General features: G+C 60.1%; 1 protein-coding gene across 1 annotated transcript; it reads left to right on the top strand.

Annotated features, from left to right (window-relative positions):
* Positions 1-1,461: 1,461 nt before the first annotated feature.
* On the top strand, positions 1,462-10,646 carry OTOP3 (otopetrin 3). Its single transcript, XM_054592932.1, has 7 exons — positions 1,462-1,645; positions 5,293-5,709; positions 5,783-5,919; positions 6,494-6,552; positions 6,814-6,932; positions 8,565-9,361; positions 10,476-10,646. The coding sequence occupies exons 1-7, from the start codon at positions 1,462-1,464 to the stop codon at positions 10,644-10,646; spliced, it is 1,884 nt and encodes a 627-aa protein (XP_054448907.1).
* Positions 10,647-10,902: the final 256 nt, after the last annotated feature.

Here is a 10,902-nt window from a genome sequence, read left to right as displayed (position 1 = left end):
GAATTTTCACACAAGTCTCTTCCGAGATGTATTTGAATTGCAGCCAGGACGTGCCCATCTACCCCAGCATGACCCTCCTGCATCGGTCCACGGGGCAGGGAGGTTTGTCCCTGAAGCACTTCCGGGACCAGGTTAGACCTGGGACTGTCAGTGGCTCCAGCTCCACCCTGAAGCCCAGCCCGGTGGCCTGGCCAGCGCTGCTGCCTGGAGCAGAACCTGGAAACCTACCGTGTGCCCCGCCCCCCATCTTGTCTCAGCCTCCCCATATGAGACGGTCACAGGGGGGGATCTTGGAGTCTGCGGGAAGGGCCCCTGCAGATTTTCAGATCTCAAGCTCTTCGGTGGGTGAGCCAAATCCGAGTTACAAACCAGTTACAGGCTAGGACCTGGGTGGCGGAGAGGGGCCGGGCAGAGCACCCAGGCTGCCACCTTCCTCTTCCCTTTATCCTCAAGTGACATACAGTGTTTATGTGTTCCTTGACTCAGGAAAGGTCAGGAAGTACTGACCTAGTCCAACCACCATTTACACAGAAGGAATCTGAGGCCTAGAGAGGCAGTGCGGCTTGCCCCAGTCCCACAGCTGGAGAGGCCGGAGCCTTCCTCAGATTCGTAACTTTCAAACAGCAGAAGTTTCCCCCCGTAAAGTATTTCAGAAACGCAAATTTATAACCCAGACATAAACAGGGCTGTTCCAGTTTCAGAGGAGCTAGTGATGCAGACCTCAGCCACCAGGCCTCCGCTCTGCCCCCTGCCCCGCCCCCGACACCAGGGACCCTGAGGCTCCTCTCCAGAAGATAGAGACGTGGCTTGGCAGGGAGAGAGACTGGGACCCTCAGACAGAGCACAGAGGCAGAAGGAGGCAGACAGCTAGAACAGGAGGAAGAATTGGCCAGTGACAGGCAAGGGTGGGGCATGGGGTGGGGTTGGGCGGGCGGAGCGTGTGGGAGCCCCAGGACTGGCGCGGGGTGGGGGGCGCTTCAGAGGAAAATGTGCCAGCGCCTGGCCACGGAGTGAGGTGGACCTGCCCCAGGAGCCACGGGAGAAGCTGAGGAGGGCAACTTGTCACCCTACCTGCCTTCTGCCCTGCCTGAGTGGGGTCTCTTCCTCCCCGAGCTCATGGGAGACTTAAGGAGAGAGAAGGTGCTGGAACAGGCCGGGTGACAAGGTTGCTGTGAGGCCATGGAAGGCCTGGTGCTGAGTGGGGTTACAGGAAGGGGGGACCTGGAGGTGTCATTCCTGCTTGGAAGCCAGAGGAAAGTGAGGCCTGAGTCCCCGCAAGTCCAGCACTGCGACCTAAGGACATTGCCCCCCACCCCTCCCTGGAGGCCACCAGGTCAGGGGATCGCCTGACCCTGAGCCTGCGCCCAAATTGCCTCCGGCCCCTCCCGTCTGTCCAGCCGCCTCTCTATTGGCTGCCCTGTCCCGGCCGGAGCCCCTGGCGGGGTAATTAACTAAGGATTAATGATATCCCCAAAGTCAACAGAAAAATCGATGGATCTGCTCAGCCCGAGCGGCGGCTGCGCAGTCCCGCTGGGGGAGGGCGTCGGGGACCTCGACCGGGGCGCTGGGGCCTCACCTGGGCAGACGGTCGGCGCCGCGCCCGCAGTCGGTGCTCAGCCGGCAGCGATGTCTGTCGAGGCCGCAGGTAAGGCACCCCCGGGACGCCCTTAGGGCCAGGCTGGAGCGCTCTCGGACCCCGGGCGGGACCTTCTGGGCAAGCCCACCTGGACATTCGCACCTACTCCTGCCCCCGGGGTTCAGGGGCGAGGTGCTGCAGGGGTGGAGGCGGGAGGGCGGGGTGACTGCGGGGAGGCCAGGCCAACCCCTGGCGGCTGGAGCAGCGGCCTCTCTCTGGCTCCGGCCCCGGCCCCGGCCCCGCGCCCCACCTCCTTTCCGCGGGTGTGTACGCACAGCCGAAAGGCGGCGCGGAGGCCAGACAGGAGAGAAAAACCTAGACGGCCAGAGAGGGAGGTTGTGGGGTTGGTGCTGCCTGGGCTCCAGATCTGAGCCCGGGTGTAGCGGCTGCCCCAGCCTCGCAGTCCCGCGAGTGGCTCGGAAAGAAACCCCGACGCTCCCGGCCCGCGCTCAGCGGCCTCTTCCGGAGCTGAGGCTGCGCTCCGCGCCGGGCGCCGCCCGCCCCCCGCGACAGCCGCGCGGCCTTCATCACCGGCCTCCAGCCGTGACCCACAAACAGTGGTGCGGCCTCCCTCGGGCGGGTGTCGCGCCAGAGGGCGGCCGGCTCCTCCCTGACGGTTCCGGAGCCCTTGTCTTCTTTCCGCGACCCCGACGTGCGGACCGGTCAAGCTCCTCCCCACCGAGTCCGCCACTCTGAGGGCTCCCGCAGCGGCTGTTGGAGGGTCGAGCCCCACGGGTGCGGGTCGGGGACGTATGTTGAGGACCGCGGAGGGAGGGGAACCAGAACTTTACCCTCCAGTGGCCCCTCTAGGCCCGCAGTCCAAGCAAACCCCCCCCGCCCCGCCCCGGAAATTCACCAATAATCTCAACCCTTTCAGCCTCTCCGGGATTTTGAAAGAACTGGAAGGAAATGCTCAAATCGCTAACATTGAGAGCTTTCTGTGTACCAGACACTGATCTACATTTATTTACATAAACGAAATCATTTAATTTTTATAAAACCCTGCAACAGAAGTGTTACGCATTAATTCCGTCCTTTATTCGTTCGAGAAATCGTGTGGAAGAATTGTTGAGTAGCCCTCCCTACCAGGTACTGTCCTGTAGTTGTATCTCTGCTTTACAGATGGGGAAACCAAGGCACACAGAACCTGAGTAGCTCGTCCAGGGTCACACAGGTAGTAGGTGTCAGAGTCTGGGCTCTAAATCTCCAGGCTATCGTGCCTCGGGCAGAGGGGGGCCCCTCCAAGAACGGGGAGGTGGGGCAGTCAGGGCTGGGAGGAACAGAGCCGGGAGCCCCAGGCTCGCTGCCGCCGGGCAGGGAGACCAGGAGGAAAGGCGCTGCGCTGTGGAAAGCCGCCTCTGCGGAGGTTGACTGGGAAGGGGCTCTGTCCATAGCTCTGGTGCTGAAGTTCCCCAGAAAATGCCCGAGCAGTCAGCAAAGGCTGGGTGAGTGTCGTGTTGTGCCAAGGTTGGGGGAGGGGGGTCGAGTTAAGCAGGACCTAGTCTCTGCCCTGGAGGAGTTCCTGGCCTCTAAGGCGGGGGGACAGCCACACCCACAGCACCTCCCCAGGCAGTGCACACACCCACTCTCAACAGCTGCGTGAGCCGAGAGAGGGCTTCCCAGGGCAGGTCCTTTGGGTGGCTGGCGAGGAGGCGTGAGAGCCGCAGCGGAGAGGGCAGGCGAGGCAGGAAGCACCACGGGCTCCAGGAGCCAGGGTGGGAGGCAGCAGACCACGGGAGCGATGTGGGGCCCTCATCAGGGAAGAGAAGAAAGCAAGGCAGGGGCATTCTGGGAGCTGCAGCGGGATGGCACGGCCCGTGGGCAAGGGGTTCTGATGGCAGAGCTAGAGAGTAAGTGGGGGCCGGAGCAGGAAGCGACCGCGGCTACCCAGCCTCCAGCATTCCGTGCGGTACCAGCCCATGCTACACACACGGTGCCTTGTTTCATTTTGAGAGGGCATGTGAGGCTGTTTGGACTTTATACCGAGGGCGATCAGTTGCCTTTGCAGAGCTCACAGTAGGAAAGAGCCATGGCGGGCAGGGAGACCAACCCAGGAGCCGGGTAGCTCAGTTGGTTAGAATGGAGTCCTGATACGTCGAGGTTGCAGGTTCGATCTCCGGTCAGGGTACATGCAAGAAGCAACCAATGAAAGCATGAATGGGTGGAGCAACAAACCTCTCCCTCGCCTTCGCCATCTCTAAAAATAAGTAAATAAATTTTTTAAAAAGAGAGAGAGACCCGCCCAGGAGAGAAAGGAGGGGGCTCTGGACTAGGGTAGTGGCTGAGGTCAAGAAAGATCTAAGAGCAATTTGCAGGCTGGGATGGACAGGCTTGGCGCCTGGGAGGGGGCCCGGTGAGGGGGCCTCCTGCAGCCTGGAGAATGGGCCCAGGGAGCACTTAGAACCCTCAGCCCAGAGCATCAGGGATGTGAGGGCGGCCGCAGGACCAAAGCAGAGCCCCTGGGGGGGACAGGGGCTGGGGAGGGGCCTCCCGGGGCAGCTCAGGAGCAGCCTTCTCATCGGGACAGCACCCGGCACCAGCGGGCGCCCCCTCTGTAACGCAGCTCAGTCCCACAAGGAACGAGCACCCAAGGGTCCACAGGGGAGTATGCCCGGCTCCAGGCTACGGCCCTAAGTGACAGGTATGGGGTGGCCTAGTCCTGGGTCCGAGAGATAGGTGACAAAGGAGTCGGCCTGAGGGAAAACTTGGGGACAATGAGGAAAGAACAGGAGACATCCAGGGAAAGAGGAGGGTGAAGGGTGACATTCTCCACGTCGTGCTGGGCACTTGTGGGGTTAGGGGCAGGTGGTGCCGAGGGAGGTCCGTTCTGTCAGAGTCAAGGGCGTGGCGTTTGTGCTGCCCCCAGCCTGCCCCATGCTCATGGCAGGCACTGCGGATCAACCCCAGAAGTTTTCCCTTAAGCCTTGAACATCAACTCTTTAACTGTGTAAGTAATGTGTTTTTAAAAACTAGAACATTAAACCACCACTACTCGTCCCTTCCCCAGAAGAAACTCCCATGTAAATCTGGTGGGTATCTTCTAGACCTTTCCAGAGCGATTTTATCTACACCCGTGGGGGTCCCTACAGAGCACTATCTCAGATCACAGCGTTCTATCCCACCGAACCCACCCGCGGCCTCCGGAGCCCCTCAACACTACACTCTAGGCAACTGTTACCTACTAGTCAGAGCCAGGATGAGAGAGGGCACCTAGTTGCTCTTTCACTCCGGCATGAAATTCCTCCCAGAAGTCAGCAGCCCACAAGCTGCCCTTTGGTGGCCAAAAGTCGCAGATATGGGGGCTGCCCGATGGCCAGGTACCACGTGGACGCCCCGAGCCCCCTGACAAACATTATTATCCCATCTGAGGATCAGGCACTGGGCCAGGAAGTGGCGTGGGGAGGGAGGTGGTGGTCCTCAAGCCAGCAGAAATGATCTGTGTGAACGTGGAGCACAAAGGGTTCCCACATCCGCCCCCCACCCTGTCTGTTGGAACCTCCCAGGGTCCTGGAAGATAGATGGGCAGCTACTATTATTGCCAGTGTTCTGACCAGAGAGGTTGCATGATTTTCCCTAGACCACACAGCAGCTAGGGGCAGGGATGGAATGGAACCCGGCATAGCCTGGCAGCCAATCAGTGCCCTTCTCCCTTCCAGACCCCGCTGAGGCTGCGCCGGTGGCCTCTGCGGAAGCACAGGAGACTGGAGCGGCCGTGGCCAAGGACAGCCCGGTGGACATGGGGCCCCAGGAGACGGGAGCCCCCGCCTCACCCCGCCAGAAGTCCTGGCTGGTGCGGCATTTCTCACTGTTGCTGCGGCGGGACCGACAGGCCCAGAAGGCGGGGCAGCTCTTCTCGGGGCTTCTGGCCCTCAACGTGGTGTTCCTGGGCGGTGCCTTCATCTGCAGCATGATCTTCAACAATGTGGCCGTGACGCTGGGCGATGTGTGGGTCCTGCTGGCTGTGCTGAAGGCCCTCTCCCTCCTCTGGCTACTCTACTACGTGGCGGGCACCACCCGCCGCCCACATGCCGTGCTCCACCGGGACCCTCGTGCGGGACCCATTTGGGTGCGGGGTGAGTATCAGGACGCTGGGTCGATGGAGGGGGTGGGGAGCGGGAGGTGCCAATGGCCGCCTGGCCCCGCCAGGTTCCCTGTTGCTCTTCGGCAGCTGCACCGTCTGCCTCAACATCTTCCGCGTGGGCTACGACGTGAGCCACATCTACTGCAAGTCACAGCTGGAGCTCATCTTCCCCACCATCGAGATCATCTTCATCGGCATCCAGGTGACAGGCCCTCCCCCACCCAGGCCACTGGCCGCACGGTCTCCCTGCCTAAGCTGCGCGCACACGCGCCCCAACCTGTGCCTGCAAATGGCCTCACGGGAAATGCCCGCAAGGCCCAGAGTACGGACACACACACCGCAGCCCCCACAGGCGCCTGCCTCCGCGCACGCCGTGCCGCTGGGACACAGCCACCTGTAAACGCGTCCACCTGTGCCGGCAAGCTCCCAGATCACAAAGCCTAATGATGAAATATCCAGCTCCCTCCCGACTCTCTGTTCTGCACCAGGCACTGGGTTTCATTTGCATCCCCTTTTTTATTTCCCAGAGAAATAGGCCTTCCCCTGAGCGGCAGGCATTTGTGTCCCCTTCTAGAGCTGAGGGGGCTGAGGCCCAGAGACCTCTTGCCACTGGCCCAAAACCACACAGCAAAGAAACGGCGGAGCCCAGACTGCAGGCCAGGTTTCCTCGCTGTGTCTTCCACTGAAAATACACACAAGCAGCTGAGGCACCCTAGTCCCCCATAGTCCCACCCCCACCATCCCGGGCCCTGGGCTCAAGGCCTTGTCTCTTTCAGACCTGGGTGCTCTGGAAACACTGTAAGGACTGTATTCAGGTCCAGGCCAACCTCACTAGGTAAGGCAGGGGTGCCTTCTCTCCCTCCAGCTCCCAGGGCTCCCTGCCCCCTGCAGCTTCCCTGGACAGGGTGAACCTGGGGCTGTGGGTTAGTCTGGGAATGGTCCCAGGTGGCCCATGGGGCTGCCTCTCCAGAAGTCCTCATGCCAGATGGGATTCGGCTTTGAGAGAGGGCGCCCCTCCGCCCAGTGCGGGGACGGTGAGGGCTGGGCCCCCAGGGAGCCGGCTCGGCTGTGTGGGCAAGTGCGGCCTCTCCGGCAGGTGCGGCCTGATGCTGACCTTGGCCACGAACCTGCTGATGTGGGTTCTGGCCGTCACCAATGACTCCCTGCACCGCAAGATCGAGGCGGAGCTCAATGGCCTCATGGACAATTTCTCAGGTACAGAGGAGACCATGCCCCGCACCCTGATATGTGCATACTCCCTCCCCCGTGCACGCGCGTGCATGCACACATGCACGCGCGCACACATCCCTCAAGTGGGTGAGGCTCCGTGAGTCTATAGCGTTGGGAGAAACTCCAGAGGCTGGATCATGACTAAATAGAAAACGGGCGTTGGCCCATGGCTCCCATCCTGCTCCGTTCTGTGCCTGACCCCGCAGGCGTTGCCACCCTGCACGCCTGCTCCAGGCAGCCCTCACCTGTCAGCGAGGGAGCCACTGATGCAGGCTGAGCCCCTCACCGGCAAGGTCACCTGGGCACCCCGCCGCTGGCATTTGCATTTTACTTGCAAGAAGGCTAATCCACGTCAAGACTGAAAGAAATGTCTTCCTGGCACAATTGTGGGTGCCTGGACTTACTAGGAGGGAGGGAAGACTTCTGGGGAGAAAGAGCTCCCCCATCGTCCCATGTGCTCAAGCCTCACCTGGACGGTCTGGCCCCTAGAGACTATGTCTCATAAACCTACATGGCTGTGTCTGTGGGACATGAGGCCACACCTGCATGTATATGGCCCCCCAGGAGGCAGCACCTCCCAGCTCGTGCACAGCCAGACCCTCCCAGCGCGCCCACGCACTCCCACGCCTGCCGCCTTACTCAGGGCCGCCTGCCGGCGGCGCGCGCCCCTCCTGCCCTGGGTCCATTTCTCAGAGGAGCTGTGCAAAGAGAATTTTTTCCAAGTGATATCATAGATTGTTTTGTAATTAAAAATTCAGACTTAGAGAGGAGTAGAAGAACGAGATACATCCATCACCCAGGCACAAGAACGATGAACATTTTGCCATATTTATTTTGTGGCTGAATTATTTACATAATTGAGATCATAGCATTTCATCTCAAGACTTTTTGCTGTGCATCTCTTTGAAATAAATATATTTCACTACGCTACAACGTTATTATAACCTCTAACAAAATTCCTTAACATCATCCCCATCCTCTATATCAATCTATATTAACTTTTACAATCAGCCTATGAAACGTTTTTTATGATGGTTTGTTCAAACATGCAATGCCTTTGGTGGTTCATTTTCTTTTTTCCTCATGACATTGAAATTTGTCAAGTTGCTTCCTAGCAGTGGCATTTGACTTGTCCTCCCTGCTTTTCCTGGAAACTGGAGGTAGGGACCGGAGCCTTGATTAGATACAGACCAAACACTGTTGGCCCCCACACCCCACACGTGGGTGCCTTGCGGGGCACCTCACCGCGATTGCCAGGTTACCCCTTGGTGCATTCTGCCCGGGGTTCAGGTGTAGCAGCCAGGTCCTAACGCTACAGGTTTTCCCCTTGTGCCCAACAAGTGATGTGTGCAGGTGACATTTGGCACCAAAGACCTCACGCATTAAATGCTTTCCGTAAGTTTGACACCTGAAGTCTGGAATCCCTTTGTAAAGGAAGGCCCATCCTGTGATCTCTGATTTCTCTCTCTGGGCATCAGTTTCCATACCTGTGAAATGGGTGGCTGGGTCCCTACTCCTCTGGCAAACTCCAGGGAGGGAATGGGACTGACTCATGCAGTGGGCTTCCTCAGAGCAAGACGCACCTAAGTATCTGCCCCCTCTCCCACCGTCTCCCAGGCAACACCACCAACACCTGCCTGTGCCTCAATGCCACAGTGTGCGAGGTCTTTCAGAAGGGCTACCTGATGCTCTACCCCTTCAGCACCGAGTACTGCCTCATCTGCTGTGCTGTGCTCTTTGTCATGTGGAAGAACGTGGGCCGCCGCCTGGCACCCCATGCGAGCGCCCACCCCAGCCCCCCACCCTTCCACCTGCGCGGAGCCATCTTCGGGCTGCTGCTGGGCCTGCTGGCCCTGGTGGCCGGCGTGTGTGTCTTCGTGATCTTCCAGATTGAAGCAAGTGGCCCTACCATCGCCCACCAGTACTTCATCCTCTACTACGCCTTCTATGCAGCTGTGCTACCCACCATGAGCCTGGCGTGCCTGGCAGGCACAGCCATCCACGGGCTGGAGGAGAGAGAGCTGGACACGCTCAAGAACCCCACCCGCAGCCTGGATGTGGTGCTGCTCATGGGGGCAGCGCTGGGCCAGACGGGCATCGCCTACTTCTCCATCGTGGCCATCGTGGCCACGCACCCCCACGGGCTGCTCAACCGCCTGGTCCTGGCCTACTCGCTGCTGCTCATCCTGCAGCACATGGCCCAGAACCTCTTCATCATCGAGGGCCTGCACCGGCGCCCGCTCTGGGAGGCAGCTCCCACTGAGGCGGAGCCGCACGGCCGGGGCTCCCCGCCAGAGCTGGGCCCGGGCCTGCAGCGGGCCTCGTGCGCCTCCCCCGGCTACTGCAGCCGCCTCAATTGGAAGCGGCGGGCACTCCGGGAGCTCTCACTCTTCCTCATCCTCTGCAACATCACGGTGAGTGACGCCAGGGCATGGGGTGCAGCTGGCCAGGCGGCCTCAGCCATCCTCACTCAGGGAAGGGCGGTTCAAGGTGCGTTCACTGCGCATGGACTGTCCCAAGGGGGACTGGCTCCTCCCTACGATTGCCAAGGACACATGCTTCTTTCCAACTAACTCTGTGACGCTTGAGAGCAGAGAGAGCCCCCCAGCTCCGTGCAGGGGACCTGGCATGAATGAACATACCGGACCCATAGCCAACTGCACTTTATAAGGAAATACGTAAGAACCTTCCCCTCAGGAAGCTTCCTGTCTAGTTGGGGAGACATCGGGGAAACAAGTAGGAAATTACCAAATGATTAGTCATCCCCTGATATCAGTCAAAGGAAGGGATTGGAAGGTGCCTGGTTTTCTAAAGGTCTTCTAGAGGAAGGTGTGGACGATGCCTGCTCAGCCAGGTCCTCCTCCCCAGGCGGTAGCTCTGCACCTTGTGACTCATCACAGCAAATCCACGCAGCGGGCACGATTGCCGTCCCCAGCTCACGATGAGGAAACTGAGGCTTAGGCTGCTTGACCTGCCCCATCCCACAGCCTAAGCGGCAGTGCTGCTGGGACAACTCAGGGCGGTTTGAGCACAAGGTGGTAATGACAGGGCTGGAAATACACCCTTGACGTTTAAACCCCTGGTCCAGGCAGAGAATGAGGAAGAAATTGGCCCTCGAGTGCAGCAGGGCCTCAGAGAAGGAAGCGTGGGCCTGAGTGGCCAAGAAAGGCTTCGAGAAAGTTTGACCTGGGCCTCCGGAAACGGGTGGAATGTGGACCGGAGGCGGGGCCGGGGTGGGGGGTGGGGGGTGGGCAGGAGGATGAAGCTGCAGAAGAGGAAGGTGGAGATAAAGGCACAGGGGCGCCCAGGGAGACAGAGCAGGTTGTCCCAGGGGTAGCGGCAACCTGGGGTCCATGACCCATCGGGGTTCAGGCTGGCAAGCCGAGGGGGGGCTGCAGTGGGTGAGAGGGACTAGCTATGGAGGCCAAAGGCTGTGGGATGTGCTGGAGGAGATATAGATCCTGGCGCCTCCCCCCCCCAGCAGCTGGGTGCGCCCCGCCCCACTCACCCCCCTCCTCTCCTCCCCAGCTGTGGATGATGCCTGCGTTTGGCATACACCCCGAGTTTGAGAACGGACTGGAGAAGGACTTCTATGGCTACCGGACGTGGTTCACCATCATCAACTTTGGCCTGCCACTGGGGGTCTTCTACCGCATGCACTCTGTCGGGGGGCTTGTGGAGGTTTACTTGGGGGCCTGAGGCTGCCTAAGGAACTCACCCCTGGCAGAACCCCAAAGTGCCAAGGCTGGGAAAATGTAGCCCAGAGTCTCTGAGCAGACGCCCCATCCCAGGAGGGCTTAGGGGAGCCTGGGTTTCCCAAAGAGCCTCACCAGAGGCGCAAGGAGAGTGGGTCGCAGTTCACAGCCCGAGACCAAGGGCGAAGCCTGAACACTGAGCCTCTGATGCCCACGCTGAGGACCGCACACGCCTGCCCCTGCTCACAGCACATTGGTAC

This window comes from Pteronotus mesoamericanus, unplaced genomic scaffold (genome assembly GCF_021234165.1).
Source record: "Pteronotus mesoamericanus isolate MK-2021 breed Mesoamerican mustached bat unplaced genomic scaffold, CSHL_Meso_final scaffold_408, whole genome shotgun sequence".
In the NCBI taxonomy this organism is placed as follows: domain Eukaryota; kingdom Metazoa; phylum Chordata; class Mammalia; order Chiroptera; family Mormoopidae; genus Pteronotus; species Pteronotus mesoamericanus.
The sequence above is the reverse complement of the archived record's forward strand: the minus strand, read 5'-3'. Positions and strand labels throughout refer to the sequence as shown.

What these genes read in the sequence shown, in the direction of transcription:
- OTOP3 (XM_054592932.1), top strand. Translation starts at nt 1,462, where the DNA reads ATGATATCCCCAAAGTCAACAGAAAAATCGATGGATCTGCTCAGCCCG. An exon ending in GATGTCTGTCGAGGCCGCAG is followed by an intron (nt 1,646 to 5,292) that starts GTAAGGCACCCC and finishes TCTCCCTTCCAG; the next exon opens with ACCCCGCTGAGGCTGCGCCG. An exon ending in CCTCATGGACAATTTCTCAG is followed by an intron (nt 6,933 to 8,564) that starts GTACAGAGGAGA and finishes ACCGTCTCCCAG; the next exon opens with GCAACACCACCAACACCTGC.